The sequence below is a fragment of the Notamacropus eugenii genome, chromosome X (genome assembly GCF_028372415.1).
Source record: "Notamacropus eugenii isolate mMacEug1 chromosome X, mMacEug1.pri_v2, whole genome shotgun sequence".
Classification (NCBI taxonomy): domain Eukaryota; kingdom Metazoa; phylum Chordata; class Mammalia; order Diprotodontia; family Macropodidae; genus Notamacropus; species Notamacropus eugenii.
Genome location: NC_092879.1, coordinates 43,386,751 through 43,413,286, shown reverse-complemented (window position 1 = coordinate 43,413,286; position 26,536 = coordinate 43,386,751). Strand labels below are relative to the sequence as shown.

The window sequence follows — 26,536 nt, the reverse complement described above, 5'->3', positions numbered from 1 at the left end:
ATTTACCAGGTATTTGTGTAAAGTCTTAGAGGCAGTATGGGATCATGGGTAGAGGTACCCAACTGAAAGTCAGGAAGCCTTCTGGCCATGTGACCCTGGGCACTTTGCCACTTAACCCTTTCATTGCTCCCAAACAACTTTCTAAGAAGAGAAGTCACAGAGCAAGTGCCTGTCTGCATTAGCAGAGGAAATTCCCTACACCAGTGAAATTACAAGTCTAGCCCCCCCAAGATGGAATCTCACACTTGAGTCCTAGTCACTTCACAAATATAAGATGGTGAAGGCAGCAGTTTGTCTGAGAAAGATCTGGGGGTCCTAGTGGACTACAAACTTGATATGTGTCAACTGTGATATGGCAGTCAAAAAAAGTAAGTCTGTTTTGAGCTTAGGCTACAACAGGGAGGCATAGTGTCTGGTTGTCTTGCCTTTTTCTGTCCTAATCAAACTACATCTGGAGTATTATTTTCTGGACAGCACATTTTAGGAAGGGCATTGATAAGCTGAGGAATGCCCAAAGGAAGGTGAACAGAATGGTGAATGGCTTTGACATAATGACCCATGAGGAACTGTGAAAGGGGCTGGGGGTGTTGAACTTGGCCTTACTGGGGACATTGATAGTGAAAATGTCATTGCTGTCTCTGACTGTCTTCTGATTGGTTCTGCTTGGCCCCAGAGGCCACAGGGATCACATACAACCCTCTAACCTCCCGGATGAGGAAACTGAGGCTCAGAGAGAAATGAAATTACTTGTCCCACTGGGGGTCCTAAATAACAGAAGTAGGAAGGTAGTGAGTTCTCCCTTCCTGGAGAGGCTGAATGCCCACTTGTCCAACATGTCATTGAAGGCATTCTTGTTCCAGGATGCCCTAGATCACATGGCCATAGGAGGACAGGGAGCCCATCTACCTCAGAGCTTCTGGGATTCCATGGATGTCTGACTCTCATACTGGCCACAAGTGGAGAAACTTCTCCATCTGGCAAGATGGAGGGAGGGGGAATAGAGAAAGGGAAAAAAAGAGAAGAGAGAGGAAGATGGCGGGGAGCACATGAATCTAGTGGGGGCAACTTGGTTGCAACTCTTCAGAATGTCTCACTCTGAGGAGGTCCTTTCCTGACTCTTGGGGCCCTGTCATTCTGGGTAACTTCCTGTCTGATGGATAGAAATATAATCTGCCCCCTTGGATGGACTCTCCATCCAATGAAAAATTTGCAGTGGCTGGGTCTTTGCCCATAATGCAAGATGCACGTGTGAAGTGTAGAGAAGGTACATACCGTCCAGACTGTGGAGAGCCAAGCTGAAACCTCACAGAGACTGAGGAGCTGCACTGTTTGTCTCCCCTACTTTGAGCAGGACTCAGATTTATAGCATCCATATGTTGGGACGGCTCCAATGTCAAATATATGAGAAGTGATGGAAAAAATTGGAGGTGTTTAGCCCAGAGAAGAGGAGCCTTGGGAGGGAACGTGATAGCTCCTTTCAAATGTCTCATGGAGAGCTTTATCATGGGGAAGAGTTTAGATTTAGCAAAGGGTAATAGATTTAGAGCTGGGGCTGTTACAGTATTTTCTCTCTACTTCAAATACAAAGTTAGGGGCAGCTAGGTGGTGCTGCAGTGGATAGAGTCCACAGGACTGGAGTCAAAAAGACTCATCTTCTGGATTTCCAATCTGGCCTCAGACACTCACTAGCTATGTGACCCTGGGCAAGTCACTAGTCCAGTCTCTTTATTTGACAGAAGAGGAAACTCAGTTTTAGAGAGGTGAAATTATTTCCCTAGAGTCACACAGTCTATCAAAAGCAAGATTTGAACCTAGGCCTTCTTGGCTCCACATTCACCATTCTGTCCTCTAGGTTATGTTGCCTCTTACTTATTCTACTTGACTCTAAAGGGCAGACTTGTGGAGCAACAGACATCAAATACCAACAGCCAGATTTGGGCTTGATGTTGGAAAAAGCTACTAAAGGCAAAAGGAGTGACTGGGAGAGGTGTCGGCCCAAGGAAAGGCAAAAATCATTTTTTGTCAAGGACGTGGCGGGGGGAAGAGAGGGGGTAATTCTTAGTCAGGTCTGAACTTCTAAGACCCCTTCCTGCTCAGAGATTCTGTGGGTCTTCAGAAAGCCACAGAAGGGATACAAGATCAAGAGCCATGGGTGATAGCAAGTCCTCCAGAAGCATGGTTCTTGCTTAGGAAAATCTGAGCTGGTACAACATCCCTCTATGGCCGTGACTGTTGGATTTCTGGCGTGGGTGGAATGAGCAGTGTACTTCATATAGGGTGGTGGGGAGGCTGGCCCAAACTCCTTTAGGTCCTAAAACCCATAGGTACTAGTGAGTCAGGAAAAGAATCTTAGGTGAGGCCATGGTTTTGGTACTGGAAATGTGATCCCTTACTTAGGGGCCCTGGTCTCCACTAACTGTCTGGGCTGACTTCCTTTTCTCCCAGTTTTGGGGGTGACTCATTCCAACCAACCAGCCAAGTCTGCCACCTCTCACATACACTAGGCAGGTGGCCCTTAACAAACTTTTTCCAGGGGCCAAATACTTCCCCTTGCTCTGGAGTGGGGAATAAGCGGCTAGTGTTGGTGGGTTTTTTCTGCTAATGGGTTTTGCAGACCCAGGACGGAAACAAGATCTGCCTGGCATCATTCCTACGCACCCTGTCTGCTAAGCACATTAGCAACCTGGCCCAGGGGGGCAGGAGGAGGCCAGGTGGGGGTGGAGGAGGAAGGACATGGGGCTTTGGATCTCCAACTCCAGCTTTAGAGAGGATGGGAAGGCCAGCCCCCTGCTCCTGGCTGCCTAGCTCCATCATGAAATGGGGGAATAGGGAGTACAACCCAGTTCAAGGACTCTGTCTTTCTTTAACTCTCTCTCTCCTTCCCTTCCCTTCTCTTCTTTTCTCTTCTCATCTCCTCCTCTCTCATGTTTGCATGTGTGCACACGCACGTACACACACAGACTCGCCCATACCCAAGGCTGGCTGATAACCTCTTTTGTTGTTGTCTAGTCATTTCAGTCATGTCTGACTCTTTGTGACACCATTTGGGATTTTCTTAGCAAAGATACCAGAATGGTTTTCCATTTCCTTCTCCAGCCCATTTTATAGATGAGGAAACTGAGGCAAACTGGGCAAAACAGCTTGTCTAGGGTCACACAGCTAGGAAGTGTCTGAGGCTGGATTTGAACTCAGGAAAATGAGTCTTCCTGACTGGGCACTCTGCAGTGCAGCACCACCTACCTGCCCCTAACTTTGTATTTAAAGGGGAGAGAAAATATTGGTCCTAGCCTCTTGCACAGCCACATATTACTCTAGCTCCAGGGTTTACCACTGGGTCTGAGGGCACCAGGCAAAGGAAGGATGGAGGCTCTGTTCCTGGGAAATAACTCCAATTGCACTCATCCAAGTCTGCATCCCTTGTCTAAGGATGGTGCCTGGATCTTGAGTACCCTGGCCTACAAAGAGGGCTGGCAGAAGTGCCCATCTCAGCTTATCATCCTCTCCAATAGCTGTCATCCCCATTTTTTCACCCTCCCCCCAGTAGACCTCCATTCCTAAAAGCCCCTTGTGCTTAGCAGCTACAGCTTCCTCTGTTCAGGCCCTCCAAAGATTGTCTAGGACACTCCCACCTACTTTCCGTCTTTTCCTCTCAAGTTAGAATGTAAGCTCCTTGAAGGCAGGAACTGGGGGCTTTTTTGGATCTTTTTTTTGTATCTCCAGGGTTTAGCACACTGCCTGACACATAGTAAGCACTTGATAAATGCTTGCTGATTAACAGAAAATTACTTACAAAATTGAAATGCGTTTTCATTTCTGCTGTACAATTTGTTAATAGTCTCATTGGGATATTCACAATGGCTAATTGTGTCCCTTTCCCCATACCGAAAAGCAATCTTAATGAAATTCCCCAAGGTGAAGGTCAGAAAGCAAGAGAGGAGTCCAGAGGGCCTGCAGTCAGCTGGCTGGCATGGGCATCCCCTGACTTGATCAGGAGGAGTGGGCACTGGGGTGGAGCACAAAGAATGCTGGATTAGGAGTGGAAAGGACCTTGGGGAATAAGAGACGGGAATATACATTTATTAAGCACCTGCTATGTTCCAGGCACTGGCTTTCCCAATATTATCTCATTTGAGTCTCATAACAATACTGCCAGGCAAGTACTATTATTATGCCCATTTTACAACTGTGAAGACTGAGGCAGACAGAGGTTAAGTGACTTGCCCAAGGTCATGTAGCAAGTGTCTCAGGTCACATTTGAAGTCAGATCTTCCTGGCTCCAGGCCCTGTGCTCTATGCACTGAGCCACCCAACTGCCTTGGGCATCACTTAAAATGCAAACAATATTAGATCAATACTTCACATCTCTGGGGCCTCAGTTCCCTCTTCTGTAAAGTGAGGAGGTTGGGTGGCTTAAGAATCTTGAAGACACCTTCTGATTCAGTTCAATAAGGCATTTATTAATGTGTCTGGATACTGGAGATACAAAGAGAAAGAATAAAGAAATATCTGTCCTTAAGGAGTTTATATTGTACTTGGGTATATAACATGTCTACCACTAAGGGAGAGGGGGGAGAGAAAAAGAGATGAGGAGAGAGAGGGAAAGAGAGAGGAAGAAAGGGAGAGAGAAGAGGAGAGAGAAAAGAAGAGAGGGAGAGAAAAGGGAAAAGGAACGAGAAGAGAGAGGGAGAGAGAGACATAAGAGAAGAGACACAGAAAGAAGAGAGAGAAGGAGGGAGATAAGACAGGGAGGGGAGGGGGGGGAAAGGGGTGGGAGGAAGATTGAGAGAAAAATTCTGGACAAAATTAACAAAAATACAACATAACATAGATAATGTTAATTTGTGCTTTTCTAAGTCAAGAAGAAACTCAAGGGAAGAGTTTATCATGTAGGATCATGATGCATTAAGACTAGAATAGCTAGCAGGCCACTGTGACTGTAGGGGTTAGCTTGTGAAGGGAAATTCTAGAAAATAAGACTGGAAAAATAGGTGGGAACCAGATTAGGAGACTTTAAATTCCAATCTGAGGAGTTTGGAGTTTACCTTCAAGTCAGTAGGAAGCTAGTGAAGGTTTTCAAGTGGAGGAGGGACAGAGACACAGTCAGTTCTGTGTTTTAGGAAGATCACTTTAGTCCAGGTGTCAAACACTATGGGTTTGGGAGACACCCAACACTCCCAGTGTACCCAAACCAGATTAAATCGTAATTGGGAAATATTTAACAAAACAAAGAAAAATACGATAAAAAATGGAAAACAATACACTCTAAAGCTGTCAGTATACTGCCACTGGGCAGCTGGGTGGTGCAGTGGATAGAGCACCAGGCTGAGAGTCAGGAATACCTGAGTTCAAAACCAGCCTCACACATTTACTAGCTGTATGACCCTGGATAAGTCACTTCACCCTGTTTGCCTCAGTTTCCTCATCTCTCAAATAAGCTAGAGAAAGAAATGGCAAATCACCCCAGCATCTTTGCCAAGAAAACCCCAAATGCGGTCACAAAGACAACAAAAAAAGTAAAAATGCTTCTGTCAGGGATGCTAATGTCTGGTTTGGGGGCCCTCATTTCTGTTGGAGCTGCACTGCTTTAGTCAGTAAGTGATGTTAAGCACCTGCTTATGCTTAGCAGTGCTGGGAATACAAGAAAAGGCCAAAGGCAAGCTTTGTCCTGAGAGAACTCCCAGTCTAAGGTGGAAGACAAGCAAAGACATGCTCACCAACAAGCCCCATATGGGATAAATTGGCCAGTCAATAGAAGGAAGGCCCTTGCCCCAAGGGAAATCCAGGAAGGCTTCCTGTAGAAGGTGGGATTTTAGCTGGGACCTCAGGGAAGCCAGGAGGTGGTAGTGTGTGTCTGTGTCTGTGTGTGTGTGTGTCTGTGTGTGTAGGATGGGGGCTGTTGGGAGACCACCAAACGCTGTGCTCTTCAGAGCTGGAGGTAAAGAGGTCATGAAGGGTCTAAGGCAGTAATGTAAGGCCCCTCGGCCTTTTGATTTTTCAGGGGAGACGGGTGTGGGCAAGTCCACCCTAATGGACACACTGTTCAACACCAAGCTGGAAGGCGAGACAACCACCCACTACCTGCCCGGCGTTCAGCTCCGTTCCAATACCTATGACCTCCAGGAGAGTAATGTGGGGCTGAAGCTCACTGTGGTGAGCACTGTGGGCTTTGGAGACCAGATCAACAAGGAGGACAGGTAAGGAAGAGGAGGGGCTGTGCTAGGCCTGGCCTAGCCAGACTGGGCTTTAGAAAGTTTCTGCCCTGAAGGCAGGATGGGGGCTGCTTTGGGGGAGGGAGCCAATGGGCCACCTGAGTTTCCCCAGTCACCATGGCCCATTCCTTTGCCCTCCATTCAGATACTGGGCCATCCAGCCAGGCCCCACTCCTGGCCTCCTCATTATCCTCTCCTATCTTTCAGCCAGACCTCAGTTATCCCAGTGGGAATTCTTCCCCTACACTATGCAAAGCCAGGCCTGCTCCTTTCCCCAGCTATATCTCCTGCCCCCAGGTCATGTACATTTTAATATCCTGAATCCCCCCTACAATTAGGGAGGAGGGGAGTGCATTCCAAAGCTACATAGAAGAGATTTTTGTTTTAGTGGGGCTTTGGGATTATGTGCTCCATCTCCTTCCCCCTCCCCCACACACATATGAATAATGGGGAATCTGAACAGGAAACACTTTCACTTCTCTTCCTGTTTCTTTCCTTTTGTGTTCCTCCCAAGGGGGAATCAGAGGAAAGAAAAGGCAGCATTTTTAAATGTGCTTCTGCAGATCAGATACCACCTTCCCCTTTCCCCAAGTCTTCTTCTACAGAGTACAGCCGTTCTTTCCCCAGAAACCATTTCTTCTCTCCTGGAATCATTATGTCATAGGTTTGGGAAGCTTGAAAGTCATTTAGGGCACAGGTATCAAAACTCCTAAAGGCAGCCCAAACCAGATTACAATGTAATTGGGAGATGTTTAACCAAATTAACAAAAATACAACATAACATAGATAATGTAAATTTGTGCTTTCCTAAGTCAGGATGGGTTGGTATTTAGTCTAACCTCCTCCTTTTACTGAGAGGCCAGGCCCCTGAGAGTCAAGTGATTCACCTAGGGGTCATCTGGATCCCAGGTCACTTGACTACCAGGCCAGGGCTGGTTTGACTCTTATCAGTTTGGAGGAATAATGGGCTAAGCTCTATCCTTTTCCCCCTTTTTAAGGTTTGGTATGGTGGCAGCTAGGTGATTCAGTGGTATCCTGGAGTCAGGAAGACCTAAGTTCAAATCCAGCCTCAGACACTCACTAGCTGTATGACCCTGGGAAAGTCACTTCACCTGTCTGCCTTGGTTTCCTCAACCCTAAAATAACAGCACCTCCCTCAAAGAATTATTGTGAGGATCAAATGAGATATTTGTAAAATGCTTAGCACAGGACCTGGCACATAGTAGGTACTATATAAATGCTTATTCACTTCCCCTTCTTTCTAGTGCTGGACTTGGACCCAGGAAGACTTGGGTTTGAATCCAACTTTGGTGTTTACTATCTATGTGACCTCAGGGAAATCACTGTACCCCTCTCAGTCTCAGTTTCCTCACCTGTAAAATGGGGGAGGGGTGTTCAGACAAGATGGCCTGTGAGGTCCCTTCCAGCTCTAGATCTTGGAGCCTATGAGCAAAAGCCCAGAAATAGAAATGGTCCCGTACCATCAATGAGAAGACTGGAATAACTTGACTAGAATGTCATTGGTCTGGGAGGAATGGAAGCTAAGGTGATATAGGTGGCTTTAGGAATGTGGAAATCTGATATCGGTGGTATAATCGAGTCTGGAGAAACTGAGTTCAAGTGTTACTTCAAACACTGCTCTGCGACCTGGACAAATTAAGTTCTCCTGACCTTAGTTTTCCCTATCTATAAAATGGATATATTGATAGCATCTGCCTCATATGAGTGTTGTAAGGATTAAATGAGGTTACAAAGGATTTTCAATGCTAGCTCTTGTCACAAAGATTGGGAAGAGGCCAGGTGGGGCCTGTCTGAGGTCATTGCTGTCCACCCAGAGACCATGTTTTCTCTTCCCTTCTAGCTACAAGCCCATTGTGGAGTTTATTGATGCCCAGTTTGAGGCATACCTGCAGGAGGAGCTGAAGATCCGAAGGGTACTGCACAGCTATCATGACTCCCGTATCCATGTCTGCTTGTATTTCATTGCCCCCACGGGACACTCGCTGAAGTCCCTGGACCTGGTGACTATGAAGAAGCTGGACAGCAAGGTACTGGGCAACCTAGTGGAACTCCTTCTAGACAAAGAGCCTTGGGAGCTTCTCTGAGCTGTGTCACGGCCCTCACAGCCCCCTCAGTGATGTGGAGACAACCATAGCCAGCCACCCCTCATCTAGCAAGATAGTGCCCCGCATCAGCTCCCTGCCAGGGGGACTTGACCTTTGACTTGGTTCCCCATTTGTGAGGCTGGGTCCCTCAGGGGACAGGGGCACCCGTTCATGAGATGATGACAGGCTGGGCTCTGGAAGCAAGGCATTGTGCCCTCCTCAGCATCTGTCAGTGGCCCCAGGCTCCCTCCTCTCTCCTCCCCTGACCACTTGCTGTCAAGGAAGGCTCTGCTCATTCATTTCCATATGGGGATGAATGTATGTCAGGGAGGGCCCTCTCTGTGGGAGGAGGATGATGTATTTGAACCTCCTTTCTAACGCTGGAAGGAAAGGGTTTGCCTTAAGCACCAGGAAGTAAATGGGGGTGGGTTGGGGGACAGGGAGCAGCAGGGGTACTACCCCATCACCCACAAATCACCACACTCAAGATGTGCCCTTTCTCTCCATCCTGGACAATTGGGCCTAGTTTGCTAGCTACTGAAGGTCCTCTCTGATGAAAGACCCCAATCAGTAGGTGCTGACTCTCACCTGAGCCTAGCCCCCATTGTCCTGGAAGTGAGAGAGGGAGGCAGGAGGCCTGTCTTCCCTTCATGACCCTTGGCACCTTGCAGTCTTCCAAACCCTCTAGTCCTTGTCTCCTCTTCAGAAGATGCTAGCTGCTTTCCATTATCCCAACTAGGAGTCTCATAGACTCCTGACCCATAGATCTGACTTGATTTTCTTACATCAGTTACTTAGAATTTAGGGCATCCTGGAGCTCCAGATCACTGACCATGGACTGGCTTCTCATCACTCTCTTTCCCACAGGTCAACATCATCCCTATCATTGCCAAATCAGATGCTATTGCCAAGAGTGAACTAACCAAGTTCAAAATCAAAATCACCAGTGAGCTGGTGAGCAATGGAGTACAGATCTATCAGTTCCCTACTGATGATGAGTCGGTGGCTGAGCTCAACGGGACCATGAATGTGAGTCAGAGCCCCGAGGTTCAGCTTGAGGGATTTGGGGCCAGCTCCCAAAGGGAAAACTGCAGTTGGGCCATAATGTCATGCATGGGAGCAGCCAGGCAGTTCTTGGTAATCTGAGGTAAGGGAGTGTGGCTAACACAAAGGCAAGCCAGAAGGTTAGGCTGACAATGTTCTGCTGATCATAGGAGCTTCCATATGACCAGAACCTGGCATGAGCTTGACCATTGGAGAGGCAGTTAGGTGGTGCTATAGTGAATAGAGTGCCAGGCCTAGAGGGGCCTCTAAGTGGCACCACAGTGGACAGAGTGCTGGGCCTGGAGTCACGAAGACTAATCTTCCTGAGTTCAAATCCATCTTCAGACATTTACTAGCTGTGTGACCCTGGGTAAGTCACTTACTCCCATTTGCCTCTGTTTCCTCATCTTTAAAATGATCTGGAGAAGGAACTGGCAAATCCCTCTAGTACCTTTGTCAAGAAAACCTCAAATGGAATCACGAAGGGTTGGACACAACAGAAATGACTGAACAAAAGTAGCGCCGTGGAGATAGGGGTAGGCTTGGAGACAGAAAGATCTAGATTCAAATCCTGCCTCAGATACTTACTAGGTGTGTGACCCCACACACTTTGCCTCCCTGGGCCTCGGTTTCCTCCTGTGTACAAATGAAGGGGTTGGAGTAAGTGGTTTCCGTGATCCCTTCCCACTGTAGGTTGTATCTGTTAGCTTACTGCAGAGTCAGAGCTGGGGATATTTTAATCAGTTGTAAAAACAGTTGTGGGATAGGGCTACGTGGTCCAAGTCACAACAAAGTCTCGGTAATTGTGCTCTTCTAGCATCCTAAAGGCTGGCACTTGTTCAGCTTGGCCCTAGAAGTCAGAACTAACCAAGAACTCTGCATGGAGCTGGCAGAGAAGCAGTTTAAGCCTGAGGTGGGGGAATCTGAAAGGAAAGAGGTTGCCTTGGGAGATAGTGAGTTCCCTTCTCCCTGGAGGTTTTCTGCAAAGGTTGAGTGTCCACTTGGGGGGATTATGGGTTGGACAAAATGGTTTGGTCACTGAGGGCTCTCTACCCCAAGTCCAAGTAGCAGGGGGGACCTTAATAGTGACATGGAATGGGACCTTTTAAAGGGGAGCAAATGAGAGAAGGAAGCCTGGACTGGGGGGTAGCCAGGGATCTCACATATGGTCACCCTGAGTTTGAGGATAGTCAGACCAGGCCTGCCTCTGGAGATCCCAGAAGGGCATCATGGTAAGGGGGCTCCGGGACACTGGGGGTGATTCATACCTGGTACAGCCTTAAGGTAGCTACTAGAATGCCCCCATTTCAGCCCCCTGGGATAAGTCAGTTATTAGGTCAACTTCTCAAGACAAACACAAGAGTTAGAGATAGAGAAAGGCAGAATCTGGAGGGGGAGTGTAGAATCTGGAGTCCACCCCCTTTGTCACCTACTCTGTTTAACCCCAGCAGAGCAGTGGCCTTACAGGGGAAGCAAGTACAACCCAAGGCACAAGGAAGTTGCAATCGGTGGGTCAGGCAGCTGGTTTGGGGAGCCCTGCCATGCTCCCACTCAGATTACAGAGGGTCCAGACTGAGCATGGGAGGGGGCACAGAATGAAATGAAACTTAGAGTGCTCAGAGCTGACTTCTGGCTGAGGAGCCATTTTTTTTTTTGCCTTTCTCTTATTTCCTCCTGCCCAAGGTTTTGTTTTACTTTAGAGGAAATATGAATGAAGCCCAGAGTTTGCCAGATGCCTCCCTCCTTTCCGGAGGAATGAGTAATGTACACGGCAGAGAGCCCACCAGTTCATCAGGTCCCAGCACAATCCCCAGTGTTGGGCCTTCGCGGAGCTAATGGCTTCCAGAAGAGTTCTGTTTGGGGAAAGGCTTTCTCGCCCTCTCCTGAGAGGCATCAGTTTTCCTAATGACATCATGGGCTTATGGATCCAAGCTCAGGAAAGACCTGGTAATAAAAGCCCTTTTGAGACAGCGGTCTGCTGTTCTTTTTGTTTGTGTTTTCATGGTAGTGCTGGTGAGAGGCAGCCAACAAATGAGAACAGAGGATTGAGTCTCTGTGAGTTTGACAGGCCCTCCTGGCACATAGTAGGCACTTCAGAAGTGAGTGATAGTTGAACAATTGCCATCCCCAGGCCATTGGCACAGTCTCTCAGGGGTGCTCTGGCTCATTTTGTGCTGTCCAGCACCCAGTCAGGTGGTAGTATTGCCTGATGGTTAGAGAGCAGATTGTGTTAGTGGCAGCATTCCTCCCTCCCCCTTGATTAGTAGCTTATGGAATAAAATAAAGCTCAGCTGTGATCAGAAAGACTAGAAGGGCTTCATGGGATATTGAAGAAGGAGAACCTGAATTCAGGGAAGTAGAGTCAGTCTAGCACTGGCCAAGAGCAAGAAACCCATTGTCTTTTGGGACACTGGATTCCATCGCCCCCTTCCATGCTTTAATGCTAGAGGTTCCCCTAGCAGCCTCTGGACCCACCTCTGGGTCACAAGAGCTCAGCTCAGCCTGGAGGCCTTTTCCCAAGGCTTCCCAGGCAACCTTTTGCTCCCTCAGGGAAGAGGATACTTGTATTCTGTCTAGCTAACGTTCACCTTGGCTCCCTGTGTGAGGCAGAGCGAGGAGTCATGTGCATAACGGGTCATCCATAGATAACACCTGCATTTCCTGGAAATGGCCAGTGACTAATGAGAGAGATGATGAGGAGAGAGCTCCTCCATGGCCTCAGCAGAACACTGGTGGAATGGAGGGAGCTTCTCCTAATGAACAGAGCTTATGAGAACTAATGGCTAAATTGAGAGGAAGCCAAGTCCAGTCTGAGTAGTCTGACAGAACAGGGGAAAGAGGGTGCTGGAAGCCTCTATTGCAACAAACTGGGCAGACAGATGACCCCTGACCCTGAGAGAGTCAGAAGCAAGGTTGGTTCAGGAGAGAATAAACTTACATAGTGTTAGTGGGATCAGAAAGTGACCTATGGCACCAGGTAGATTACCAGTGGGCCAAACCTTGCCCCCGGGATACCTGAGGCCTTCACCAACCCAGAAAGCCTGGAGATGTGAGGTTATCCTCATCCCCCAAAACCAGCTCTAGAGTTGATTCTGTTGTTCTGGCAAAATTATTAAGGGCTTATTAGTGTGGATGAGGTTACCTCAAGGAGCTTATAATCTCCTGGGAGAGGAGGAGAGGAGAGAGTAAATAGATGAATACAATAGAATTTGAGGACTAAGAAAACAGTATTTAGAGGTACCCTGAAAGGCTTCCTAAGGAGGTACCTGAGTTGAGCCTGGAGAGCAGCTAGTAATTCTGAGGAGGAGATAAGGAGATCGTGAAGTCCAGGTATAGGGGCATAGCCTAGGCAAAGGTAGGAGATAAAATATTGTGGACAAAGAACAGCAAGTAGAACAACTTGGCTGGGCCTCAAAGTGCATGAGGGGGCATCATGGGAAATTATTCTGGAAAGGTAGATTGCAAGCAGACTGGGAAAGGTTTTCAGCTGCAAATAGAGGAGTTTGACAGTTTCTTTTGGTAGAGATCTGTGAGATGAGAGATGATCCACCATCTCAAGAAGACATTGGTACAGTGCTGCGTGAAGGCAGGCCTTGTGACTTGTTGACTCCTTTTTGAGTTGTTTTGCCTTTCAGTTAGTCTCTGGATTATAAAAAATGTTTTATTGCTGCTGTTCATAACCTTTGATTATTTAGCTTTTGGGAAGTGGCTCTTGGTCTTCTATAGGGATAGATAGGAACTAGAGCTGAGATTGCTATGGTATAAGAACTTCTCAGATGAGGAAACTCCTTCCACCAGGGCAAGTTACCTTCGTTTTCTGTAAACACAGTCTTAGAGAGCATCCTGGGACCACTGAGGGGCTAAGTGATTTGCCCAGGGTCACACAGTATGTATCAGAAATAAGACTCGAACCCAGATGTTCCTGGCTCTGAGGCTGGCCCACTATGCAACGTTGCCTCTCTTGATGTTACAAATGTTTGTTAATTCCCTGTATATCTTGTCTAGCAGACTTTATTTTAATTTTTTTGGAGGCAGTCGGGGTTAAATGAATTACCCTGGGCCACATAGCTGTGTGTGTATTCATCCCTCACTGCCAAAGAAGACCATGCCATCAGAGAAATGATGACATGACTTGCACTTGACTTTGTTTTGAGTGAGAGAGGGCTGTGCAGGTCACCAGCCTCACTTCTCCTCCAGAGTCATCTGAATCCAGTGACCAGATATTCCTCAGGATGACTGGAGATGACCCAGGATGAGGCAATTGGGGTTAAGTGACTTGCCCAAGGTCACACAGCTCATGAGTGTCAAGTGTCTGAGGTGAGATTTGAACTCAAGTCCTCCTGACTCCTGCACTGGTGCTCTATCCACTGCACCACCTAGCTGCCCCGGGTCACATAGCTAATAAGTATCTGAGGCCAGATTTGAACTTGGGTCCTCCTGACTCCAGGACTGGTGGCTGTCAGACCTTTGGGAGAGATTTTATATGAAAACATTTTCCCCAGTCAGATTTCTTTTCTCACTTTAGTCCTACTGATTTTGTTTGTATAAAAGCTATTTCATGTTGTGTAATCCAAATCATCTTTTTGGGAGGTGATCTCCTCTGTTCCTTGTTTGATTATAAACTTCCCCCCAATTTGGTAATGTCTCGAGGCCTGAGCCTACAGACATGTGAACCAGTTCGTTGAAGAATGGAACAGAGATTTCTGTCTCCCAAGTGGGGTGGTGTGTGTATGTTTGGGGGGTGTTGTATGGTATGTGTGTGTGTGTATGTGTGTGTGTGTGTGTGTGTGTGTGTGTGTGTGTCCCTGTTCCACTCTGCCCTGCTAGGTGCTGGGGTTTGTTTTTGGATAAGCAGTTCACAAAAACAGAGGAAAACAGGGTCATACTCAAGTCTCCTCTACATTTCCTACCCTGCACAGTTAGCTGACTTTCATTGGATGCCATTTATCTGGGAGGCAGATCAGATGCTGCTCTCCCTTCAGTCAGGAGAGCAGCTGGGGCTGCTACATCCTCCCTGCTGCCCTGGGGACATGGGGCACCTCTGCCAAGTGCTCCCCAGTGCCAGTGTTCAAACCCCTAGGCAAGGGTATGATGCTCATTGGAGCAGGCAACAGTCAGTCCATACAGCCTCTGAGAGCAGAATCCAGGTGCCTCATGTCCCCAAATCCTGAGACTTGTTCTAGGGCCCCTCTGTCATGGAAAAAGAAAGCAGCGCTATGATTGACTGCTGGTGCATCATGGGACAGCAGAGGAAAACCAAGCAATGAAAAGCCACTAGGCTGGGAGTTGGCAGGCTGGTTTTTCCTCCTTGCTTTGACACTACCTGGAATGGTGATTTAGACAGTCACTTAACTCCCTTGTGCCTCAGTTTTCCCAACTATCAAATGGGGATTAGTAAAGGATACGGGCCCAGTCTGACTCACTGGCATGTGTTAAGATGGAATAAGGTCTGAGATGTGAAAACATTTTGAAGTAAGCAAACAGCATAGGAAGTATTATTAGAACAGACTGTGAAGCCAATTTAAAGGGAGTGTGCCCTGGGAAGTCTTGTGACATTTCCAAAGCAGCCTTGGTGGGGAGGGAGCCACACTCAGGAGAGGAGGTTGGAGTGACCCTGATGTTGGCAATCCCGAAGCCACTCCAGGGAGCTTGCAGTCTGCCTGCCTTCATTGTCTTCCCGTGATTTTGGAGCACAAGGGAATAGCTCCTAGCTGTGGCTTTTGGTCCTCTGTGCTCCTCTTGCCAACGAGGCAGGGGTGGTGACTGTGTCCAGGAATGACCCAGACAGGCCGTGGTGTAGCCCGTCAGCCTCTTTGCCTTATCCAGTCCTACCTGTTGTGGTGGGACCTGCAGACCTTTGGAACCCCTGTGGAGGGCCTGGCTTAAATATCCCCATACCAGTGCTTCTAGAGATAAAACAGCTCAGGGGAAATGGCTGTTCCTTCCCCCTTCCTAGCCTGCTAACGCAACTCCAGGTCTCGTGTGCTGTGCTCTTTGCTGGTGGTGGCACTGCCCTGGACTAGGGTAGAGGCAGAGGGGCCGTGGGGTGAGGGGTACCAGGTCCTGGGAGAGAAGCATCTCCAGTGGGATAAGAGCATTCCTCGGGGGATGGGGGCTCCAGACTTTATCTGCCGTTGAATTCCTACACTTTTCCCAGGCTGGCAGGGAAGGCTGCTGCCAAGCTCGATGCCTGGTATCACATAGATGAACATAGCCCAGGGCTCTGGAGTCCTTGCTTAGCTTATTGCAGGCCAGAAGAAAGGTGAGGTTAGAAGGTGTGCCAAGAAGCTACATCCCACAAGGATGGACAGTGACCCTTCTATTCTTTTTTGACATGTTCTTTTAAAAAATCTTTATTGCTGCCTTTGGCCATAACCTCACCTGCACTTCTCAATACATCCCTTCTCATCCCCCCTCCCATTTGGGCCCTCCTTCATAACAAGGATTACAAGAGAAAAAGGGGAAAACCACATTAGCCAAACCAACGAGCACATCAGCTGGGACTGCCAGTCTACCCAGTGTTCCTCAGCCATCACTCTGCAATGAAGGGAAGGAGGGCACTTCCCTGGAAATAAGTATTTCCTGGCTTACAAAGTGGAAGATTCTTGAGGGCTGGCACTGTCTTTTTATTTCGACTGTTAACCCAGTACCTTGGAGGCATTTCCTAAAGCTTGTTGGAGTCAAGCTGAGTGGTCCCCTCTGTCTCTGGGTGTGGATTTGTTTGCCTTTTGGACCTCTCTGTCCTCTACGTGTCTCTCTGTCCATGTGGGCATTGTCTTTACTTGTAAAGCCTTCAAGGGCAGAGCCCAAGTGAGCACAGTGATGATGCAGACAAGTCATTCTGGTGACATGGATGATGAAATCAGTGGCAGTTTCCCCTTGCCTGTGAGCCTTCCCTGTGTTCCTGAGCCCGTGCATTCCATTCCAGGGCCACCTGCCATTCGCGGTTGTTGGCAGCACAGAAGAACTGAAGATTGGCAACAAGATGGTGAAAGCCCGCCAGTACCCATGGGGCACCGTGCAGGGTGAGTGAGGGAGTCTACAGGGCCGTACCCATGGGGCACCATGCAGGGTGACTGAGGGAGTCTACAGGGCTATACCTGTGGGACATAGTGTGAGGGAGTCTGTAGGGCAGGTGTTAGATTGAAGGAGCCATCTACATTGGCTTTCCTTCTCCATCCCTTTTCACCAAATCACAGCACTCCCATCCATCCTGACTGCCTGCTCCTCTTCCAGCTGGTACCCCAGAGAGCCAGGCCGCAGCTAGTAGCTTGAATTTTCTTGTTAAGTCAGAATTTTTCCCCTTTTGGTTTTTAAGAAATCTACCTAAAATGCCTGAATTTGCTTACTTCTCCACCTCAGTAAGCAGTCTAGTGAGCATGACTGAATATCTCTTGACTGAGGAGTCTGATCCCTGTCCATGTCTGGAGATGGAAACAGGGAAGGTTCAGGAGGCCAGGTCTATTGGGGACCAGGGGTTCTTAACCAGGGCTTTGTAGATGGATTTCAAGTGGTCCATGAATTTGGATAAGGAAAAAAGTCACATCTTCATTTTCACTAATCTCTAACTGCAAATTTGGCATTTCCATCAATCATAGGAAAACGTGATTCTGGGAAGGGGTCCATGGGTTTCACCAGACTCAGACCAAAGCGGTCCTTAACACCCCAAAAGTTAAGAACCTCTCATTTCTAGACCATTTCCTGGAAGTTACTTTTTTTGCCTCAGCCTCTGGTCTCATCTTGTTTTCTTACAATTGGCCTCTTGGTCCTAAAAGTGGGGTTTGGCAAAAGGCCCCTAATAAAGTGATGATTAAGGTTAGTTGGGTTTTGCTTAGTAGAGATTCTGCTGTGTTACTTATTAGACAGTACAATATTAAAGATTTGGTGGCTTGGAATTTTCGATTTAATTTTTCATATTAAAAAGTTGCAGTTGTGAAGTCAGATTTGCAGGATGTGCTATGAAGAACACTGAGTTAGAAGTGAGATGCCCTGGGCACCAGCCTTGGCATCATCTTGACTTCTTGGGTTTCCTCTTCCCTGAAAGGACCCTAGGGTTAGAGGACATGACCTCTGGGCTCTCTTCTCATTCAGATGTTCTCTGCTTTTAGATTTATCGAACACAATGAAAAATACAAATGGGGCTTGTTATTAAACATTGTGATGAGATTCACTAACCCAAATTCTTTTGATTTCCGTCGCTGGATTCCTCCTTTTTCCAAACTGGGCCATGCTAACTGTGCAGTCGAAAATGAGGCCCACTGCGATTTTGTGAAGCTCCGGGAGATGTTGATCCGAGTCAACATGGAGGACCTCCGGGAGCAGACTCATAGCCGGCACTACGAGCTGTACCGTCGCTGCAAACTGGAAGAGATGGGCTTCCAAGATACTGACCCAGACAATAAACCTTTTAGGTATGGCCTGGCCTGAGTAGCCAACTCCAGGGGGAGACCTTGGTCTCCAGGCATGATCCTGTGGCAAAATGCACTAGCTAGAGTTTACATCTGGGTAGCTGGGGTTGAGGAAGACTTCGGGGCCTGTCATGAAGCTTGCTGTTAGGGGAAAAGAGCTAAGGCCAATGAGAAAATCAACATTCAGAAAACCTACCAACGTTTGCTCCTTGACTACCACCAGAGGGCATCAGATTAACTTTAGTCAAGAGCTTTTTAGAAGGTTGACTTTTATAAGCAGAGGTTCTTAACCTCTTTTGTGTCCTAGACCCCTCATTTTACAGAGAAGGAAACTGAGGCCCAGAGAGATGGAGTGAATCGTCCAAAGTCACACCTAGGATCCTAGGTCTAGAGCTGGTAGCAAGGGTTTGCTGGTAAATGTTTAACAGTTGATTATCTGGGGGAAAAATATGAGCAGAACATACTTGTAAGTTTAATCTTCACATTAACATTTTTTCCATCACTTTATTAAGTCTAGAGCAGTGGTGTCAAATTCAAATAGAAATGGAAACCATTAATCCATACACAGGGATTCCTGCCTTGTTCATATTGACTTAATTTTGACATGTAATGTTATTTCTGTTTGTTGTATTTTCATTTATTTTATTAATTATTTCCCAATCATATTTGAATCTGGTTCCGGCTGCACCGGGGAATATTGTGGCCCAGAGGGCTGTCTGTTTGATAACTCTGGTCTAGACAACAAAAAATCAGTCCATCCCTGATCTGTATCATTTGGCAATTTCTGAGGCATAAATACTCAATGATAATTTACCTTTCAACTCTGAGAGGCAGTTTGAGGCAGCCCAAGTACTGCCTTGACTGGAAGGGACCTCGGAGACCACCTAGCCCACTCACCCCACCCCCATTACATAGGGGAGCAAATGAGGCCCAGAGGGCTGAAAGTTCTTATCCATAGTCACACAGATCAAAGCTCTAGGTCAAGCTCATGAGCTCAAGTGAAGTGACTGGGTCAATGTCACAAAGTAAGTGTCATAGGTGGTTTTGACTCCTGAGTTCTTAGAATCTGGAGACAGAAATAGTGCTCTTGTTCATTGGTATCCAGCCACCTTTGCCCAAAGTTGAAAACAGTCTGATAACCACCTTTCATTTCTCATTGTGGGATAAAAAGTCTTTGGAGCATCACTGAGCAGGTCCAGGAGATACTTTGTGGGACGAAAGAATATGCAAAACCTAGCTTGAAGAAAAGGTTGGTTTAGTTCTCTAAGAGGGTGGGCAGGTAAGGGTCAGAAGAGAACTGGGATCTTGGAGCTCCCCATGCTCAAGTAGGTAGTCTAGTTGCAGCATTGTGACCCAGTATTTCAGTTATCTACAGAACTGGGGGATGGGACAGAGCCTCTTGAGGAGCCAATAAAAACCAGGTATTATTATCGGGGGGCCTTTTTTCCCTTCTGCCAAACAGAAGCCGTATGGAGAAATGGACTGATGAACTGATCTCTGTAGTTTGCAGGAGACCTACGAAGCCAAGAGGAATGAGTTCCTGGGAGAGCTGCAGAGAAAGGAGGAGGAAATGAGGCAGATGTTTGTCCAGAGAGTCAAAGAGAAAGAAGCAGAGCTCAAAGAAGCTGAAAAAGAGGTAACTGGAGGCCTGGCCCTGACTTCTCTTCAACAGTGAAGGGAGGGAGAAAGCCAGAGGCTGAGCTGGGATGGGTCTTCTGTTCCCAGAAAAATCGATGACATCCCTTCATCCTCATAGGCCACTGAGGGCAGCAGCTGGTGTCCAGCACATGTATTCTTCACCTGGATGGACAAGACCGTAGGTTCATTGGCCCTTAGCCCTCAACATGCACGCCTGACTATTCTCTGAACCAATCTTCTTTCAGTTTTGAAAAGTCAAGGTCCTAATGTGGCCTCACACAGTCAGGGACAGTCTGTATCAGGATTTCTTAGGCTTTTGTGTATTCTGGACCCCTTGGACAGACTAGTGAAGCCTCTGGATTCCTTCTTAGAATCATGGTCTTAAATGCATAGGATGAAATACAAAAGATTACAAAGGAAATCAATTCTGTCAAAAGACAGTTGTGACAGTATTGTTTTATAAACAAGGTAATGGATCTTAGACTAAGAACCTGTAGTCCAAATTCTTCTCCCGCTTTTTGAGAAACCAGGGGCAAAGAAGTAGCTACTTTCTAGAATGTTCTGCCCAGTCTCCCCTATCCTTTCATTCCATAGATTTCCAGTTTTGGTCTTTGCATCTTCAGTACAGTGCCTTATTAGGAATTTGGGGCATTCATCAAATGATTATTAATAGTTTGTTATTCCGCTTTTAAAAACTTGTCTTTTATAGAGATAGGCACCGGACCTGGAATTCTACTGGTCTAGGAAACTCCCAGATGAGGAAATCTTTCTACCAATTCAGATTGACCCATCTCTGCAATATCTAGTCTGAAAGAGCCAGGCACTGAGAGGTTAGGTTAAGTGATGTGCCCAGGATCACATAGCCAGTGGCAGGACTTGAAACTCAGTCTCCGTGTGGACCAAGATCAGCTTTCTACCTAGTAGGTGTCAAACTTTCAGCTGGTGTCCACATCCTGGCCAGCAACACTCCCGTGTTGAGGGGGAAGGGGACCAGATTGGGAAACATTTAACAAAACACATAAAAATACAATAGGATGTAGTATTAATGTGTGGTTTTCTAGTTGCTATGTACTGGCAGGGATCCTTATGGTTTCCCTTTCTATTTGAGTTTGACCCAAATGCCTTGCTGCCTCTTGCATTACAGATTTGTATCACTTTGTATCACTTCCCTAAATTTCTTGGCTGTGAGAGCTTCATCAGAGATATTTGATTCACATTTCCCCTTCCCATCCCCATTGACAGGGTTTTTTCTTGTCTGAGCTGCATCGATTTTGTTTGTGCAGATTTTTTTTAAATGAAATTGCCAATTGTTCCTCATTCTTTTTTTACAGCTTCATGAAAAATTTGACCGTCTGAAGAAGATACACCAGGAGGAGAAGAAGAAACTGGAGGACAAAAAGAAGACTCTGGATGAAGAAATGAATGCCTTTAAACAGAGGAAGTCGGCCACTGAGCTGTCGCAGGGACAGCAGGCAGGGAGCTCCCAGACTCTCAAAAGAGACAAGGAGAAGAAGAAGTAAGTAGCCACTTGAGGCTTGGGTTTAGCTTCCTCCTCCTGCCCCCCCCCCCCCCAGGGCGAGTTCAGCTATGAACAGGCCTTTGAGGGAGGGAAGATGCTGCTGGGGAACTTGTCTAAGCAACTCCCCCAGATTCCCACCCTGAGCCTACTGAAGGTCCGGTCTTGTATTGGGATAGATAGCCTTGTTGCTTCCAGGCTGTCTGGGGTAGAGGCCTGGAGGTCCTAGAGAGATGTGACCCCAGGGGCCCTGCCCCTCTGGGAAGGCTGGCCCCTTCAGTGATCACCTGTGGGCAGGGCAAAGCAAAGAAAAAGGAGAGAAGGCAAGAGGAGAGGCAGCCAGGAGAAAGACAGGAGGGCTCAGAGGGCAAAGCAGGAGGAAGAGGAGGCCCAGATGGGAACCATATTGCCTGGGCTTTAGGGTGAGCTCAGCATCTAGGTCAACTGGAATTCTTCTGGAGCCAACTTTAGGTTTTGGTCCACGCTTACTGTTTGACTCAGCTCTCAGCCAGACACTGCTATCGGCAGCTGTGGCCGGCACAATTTAACAGTGAATGGAGGAGCTTCCCCAAGCAAGCACTGCTGAGTCCCTCCTCCATTGCCCCAGCCTCCCCATTGCCCCTACCCCTCCCTGCCCTAGCCTCCCCATTGTTCCCACCCTTCCATATCCCTCATCCACCCCTCATTAGCTGCTTCCATAATAAACCCCTTGGCTGCTGTAGCTTATTTACCTGGTCTAGAATTTGGCCCCAAGTTGAGGGGAAGTCTTTTTCAGCTTTTCAGAGGCTGATTTTCATATCATCAAGTTAGCAGGAGGAAAGCCTAATTGTGCTTCCTTTGTGGACTTCCAGCAGGATGAGACTAGACCATTCTCAGCCCTTTCTCCCAGAGTCAGAAGAAGGAAAAGACTATTTATTCAACCCCCCAGAGGAAAACAGGGAGACAGATTGGAAGAGGCCCCATGGGAGAGGAGAAAGAACATTAGGCTTGGGACTTTGGACCATGGTTCTGCCACTTCTTGTGTGTGTGTGTGTGTGTGTGTGTGTGTGTGTGTGTGTGTGTGTGTGTGTGTGTGTGTGTGTGTGTGTGTGTGTACCAGGTATATGTATATGGTATGGTATATATGTGTGGTATGTGATGTGACATTGAGCAAGTCATTTCCCTTCTCCCAGCCTCAGTTTCCTCGCATGAAAAGAGGCATAATGTCACTTGCTCCCAGGGCAGGTACACACTTTGAAATGGAAAGCCTTATTGAACATAAGCCACTCTGCTCTTCTCATCAGCCCTTTAGTCCTGGGTTAGATCCCCAGGCATCCAACAATGACAGATTCAGCCTCCTTTCTCCACTTAGCAAAACCCTTCAGTGCGACAAGAGAGTGATTTCAGTTTCACAACTAAGTCACCTTCCCCTTGTCTCCAGGGCCCGTTTTGAAGGGTTGATGATTTTCAGAATTTTCTTTTTTTCCCAATGATTGCTTTAGGAACTTTTTTTTTTTAGTGAATTGGTAATCCAGTATAGTAAAGCCATCCACAACATTCAGAACTAGCAAATGTACCTTGTGGAATGAGCTTGAATCCTAGGAGAATCCACTATCATGTGCATACATGCATACACATGTATGTACAGGCATACCCTGTCCAGTGTGGTGGACAGGTTCCAAGAGACAGCTGTTTCCACAACCACCCTGCATGGGCCATTTGGGGCCTGTGAGTCCTTAGATTACAGAATGTGCCCAGATTCTTCTTTCAACAGACAGTGGGTGGTCATTTACTGGTCTAAATGAGGTAAACCATTGAGATGGAACCTTATTTGTAAGCTAGGAAAAGCTCTGTTGGTGTTCAGTGGCATCCTGTTCACTCTTTGATGGCAAAATCCCTAGGGCCATTCACTGCCTACTTAGGGAGGTCACCTTGACTCACCTGCTTTCCTGTTCCCCTTGAGACTGAGCTGGGAGTAGGGCTCTTAGAGATTGTCCAGAAAAGTGGGGTTTCTCCTGACTCTTCAGTGTTTCCCTGAGTTCCTTCAGGTTTCTAGGCCCCTAGGCATGAGAACTATCTAGGGAAACATTTGTCTCAAGCACAGGGGTTCCTAAACTGGGGGTCCATGGACTTGTTTAATATTTTGATAACTTTATTTCAGTATAACAGGTTTCCTTCTTAATTCTATGTATTTCATTTTCTGCATGTAAAAACATTCCAAGAGGGCATCCAGATTGCCTGAGGGATCCAGGACACAACAAAAGGTTAAGAAGCCCTGCTTGAGGGAGACTGGGAGGGAGATTATTAAGCACAGGAAAGAGGTGAAGAAAATGTTAGGAGTTAGAAAGTTAGGAAGGCAGGGATCTAAGAGCATAGAGACTGCCCACTTCCACATTGCTATGGGCTGCTTTCATACTCAAGAAATAAAAGCAATCCCACATGTATGTAGTATTTTACAATACATGTATATTTCATGTCGGAACTAGAAGGGAACTCAAAGGAGATTTATTTCTATGCTCTCATTTTACAGATGAGAACACTGAGACTCAAAGAGAGGAAGGAATGTGCCCAAGGTCATCCAGAAAGTTAGTGATCAATTTAATGTTTGTTTTCCCAAATATAGAGGTAGTGTGGCATGGTGGATAGAGCCAGCCTTACAGTCAGGAAGCCCAGGGTTCCAGTCCACTTTCTGACTCAAACTGGCTGTGTGACCCTGGGCAAGCCTCTTTCTCTTTCAGTGTTCTAAGCAACTCTTAAGACTAAACGTTTGCCAAGGAGGTCCCAAACTATATTGGTGGAGGGAATTTCTTGATCTGGGAGTTCCCTGTGTCAATGAAATCCCAGGTCTAGGCCCCATCTCCTTCCTGTGTATGATCTCATTTCATCAGTGTGAAATTGGTGTGTGAGGTTGGTAGGTCCAGGGTAGTCACTACAATTTTACTGATGGGGAGGCTGAATTTCAGAGCAGCTGAACTCCTGTCCTGAGCTCACACAACTCCAGAATGAGAGCCAGGCCACTCATCTGCCCTCCACCCTGCCCTGAGTTTTGTGTGTGTGGCCCTTCTACCACCCGAAACTCAGGAGAGTAGGCGGGGTTGTCTCCTCTAGGCTTAAGGGCTGGCTTCACCAAGTCACACCAATATGTTTGCTGGTAGGTTGGCAGGAGGGACCATGACCCCAAGCCTCCCACCATCCCCACCTGTCTTCTTTCTGCCCTCTAACCTGCATGATGTATTGATTGCCCCCTCCCTTCCTCACTCCATCTTCATCAGTTCTCACTGTTTTACAGTTAACTCTGCTGTTTGCTGCATGCTGCGTGAGCGCGAGGGCCCTGGTAAGATTCTGTGATTCCTTAATTCAAATAGACCTGGCAGTGGGTTCTGGGGCACTCCCCTCCTCCATTTAAAAAAAGAGCCACCTTCCTGGTTGTCTTGGACTCTCCTGGAATGAAGAAGTAGCCTGATGTAGCTACAGGTTTGAGACAGTCTCCCCCTTGGTGCAAACCAGTATCCTCATGAGCGCCAAAGATGGGAAATTTGCAAAGGGAAAATGTTTAGACTTGGTGACCAGGGGGCAAGACCCCATAATCTGCCACGTGCAAAGGGCCTCAATTCTGAGGACATCAGGCCACCCTAAAGACAAATTCCTATGAACCATTCAGAATGTATTGACCAAGTACCTTCTCTACACCCAGTTCCATAGTAGGCACTGTGAGTTTACAGGTTTGACTGGTGAGCCTTTCAGAGCTTGGCAGAAGTAGGCCTGGGTAGTTTGGAGGGGAGGGGTGCACAGTAATCCTTCTTCCAGCTCCTGTGGCCTTTGGGAGCTTAGCCAACCAGTAAGTGGCATCCTCTAACTCTTGTGGTCCCAGTTCAGTGTTTGGAGTATAAACCCTGGGCTTCCCCAAGCTCCAAGTCCTGAAAGGCCTCCTTGTACCTTATAGACCGATCTCCTCTTCTGCCTTTCAATGTGGCTTCTTCTTGGGCATGAGTCATTCTAGTGGTTGGAATTCTCCGGCCCCTGAGATGCTTCTCAGGTCAAAACAGGCCTCAAAGGAAGGTGGAAAAGAAACTCTATTAGCACTAAGGCCAAAGAAAACCTCTCCTCTCTGTAGCCTGTTTGGGAGTTGGTGGAGAGTGGAGGGGAGAGGAAATATCCAGAGATGGAAGGGAACTCCTTCTACTCAATTCCATATTGGGTTTATTAGAGCTCAGGAAACCCCCACCCCCAGACTATTCATTCCTCCATTTATTAAGCACTCATTGCATTCAGTCATGAACCAGACTCTAAGGGGAAAGCCAAAGTAATTAGAAGATACAGGCCCTATCAGTGACAGAGTTATGATGCAGATTGAGGCAGTGTAGGCAGTGGTCAAGCCTGCTCTTGTGGCTGGTATGCTGGCACTTTCATTAGCCCATATGGTGGGGGCAGCCCAGGAGCCACCCAGTGAAGGCATGCTAAGGCCTGGTACCTTAAGACATTAAGCAGAGACAGTCTTTTCCGAAGGTACCTTCTTGCTCGCCTGAGTGTGGCCTCATCAACGCTTCTCAAAGCCTAACAAAGAGGCAAGAATTTCAAAGTAGGGGAGCTTAACTTTGTGTAATTTGATCAGATCTCATTTCACTGGAATATTTATGGAAAAGTTGACTAATATTGAGAAAAAATTTTTCTCCTCTTGCAACTTGGTCTCATGCTTGGTACCTAGCACAATATTCTCTTGGTAGGTGCTTAAATGAATGTTTAAGTTGAATGGAAAGTTTTTTTCTAAAATGTCTAAGTCTACTTTCCTGCCTTAGTAAAAATAGAGTGTGGCAACCCTCACTGAATTCAAGTTTCCTAATACTACCCAGTCTTAATTTCCAGAGCACCTTAGGGGTCCCTCACAACCTCTTTGTGAGATAGGTACTAGTAGTATTATAATTCCCATTTTACAGTTGAGGAAACTGAGGTTCAGAACAGGGAAGTGACTTGCCCAAGGTTACGCAGTAGTAAGTGATAAGAGTTGGGGTTTGACTCCAAATCCAGGGCCCAATCCACCTCTCAGCCAAGGCCTTTGTGTCATTGTTCTGAGAGCTCCTGCCCAGTCCTGGAGGTGGAGCTGAGCGTGGCTAAAGTCCAAGCCAGGCCCTAGATGATGTTCTTGGTCCTAAATCCTTGAATGGTTGACCTTAGGCTTGACTCAGAAAAGGGGTCCGCTCAGCTGGGTACATTTAGGTATTCTGGTACATTTAGGATTCTCATAGCAAATCCTTTTCTGGCCACTACTGGAAATAACCCCAGGCAAACTAGTATCAAATTGTAGCTTGTTAAGTCAGACAGTTTTGCCGTAACTGGAAGCCAAACCAAAACCCAGTTCATTGGAAACTTTGGACTCCTTTTCCAGGTTACAGGAGGTTATGTTGGTGACCAACCCATCAGTCCTTCCTGGGGTCTGTGGTCAGCTAACCCCCAAAACACTCTCTGGCAGATGCCTAGCACATAGCTTTCCCTCCTGCTGCTGCTACCTGCTCTCAGGATGGCTTGAGGCACCCCTTCCTTGGGACTAGGTGTGGTTGGATGCCAGGTTCACCATCAAAGAGAGTCATTTGGTTCCCAACAAGTACATACCTGCAGCCAGGACTGGTCTCTCATAGCTAC

At 47.3% G+C, this 26,536-nt stretch overlaps 1 protein-coding gene across 6 annotated transcripts in view; it reads left to right on the top strand.

Moving 5' to 3' along the window:
• The window catches only part of SEPTIN6 (septin 6), a 59,123-nt gene that overhangs the window by 22,796 nt on the left and 9,791 nt on the right, over positions 1-26,536 (top strand). For 3 of the 6 annotated variants that reach the window (XM_072626880.1, XM_072626883.1, XM_072626878.1), the window contains exons 3-9: positions 5,999-6,194; positions 8,071-8,257; positions 9,182-9,343; positions 16,287-16,383; positions 17,601-17,769; positions 19,270-19,402; positions 20,736-20,920. In XM_072626880.1, coding sequence (XP_072482981.1) covers positions 5,999-6,194; positions 8,071-8,257; positions 9,182-9,343; positions 16,287-16,383; positions 17,601-17,769; positions 19,270-19,402; positions 20,736-20,920 — 1,129 coding nt within the window. Of the gene's footprint in view, positions 1-5,998; positions 6,195-8,070; positions 8,258-9,181; positions 9,344-16,286; positions 16,384-17,600; positions 17,770-19,269; positions 19,403-20,735; positions 20,921-23,429; positions 24,138-24,188; positions 24,234-26,536 lie in introns of those variants that run through there. The other 3 variants (XM_072626884.1, XM_072626881.1, XM_072626882.1) reach the window with 2 other exon arrangements.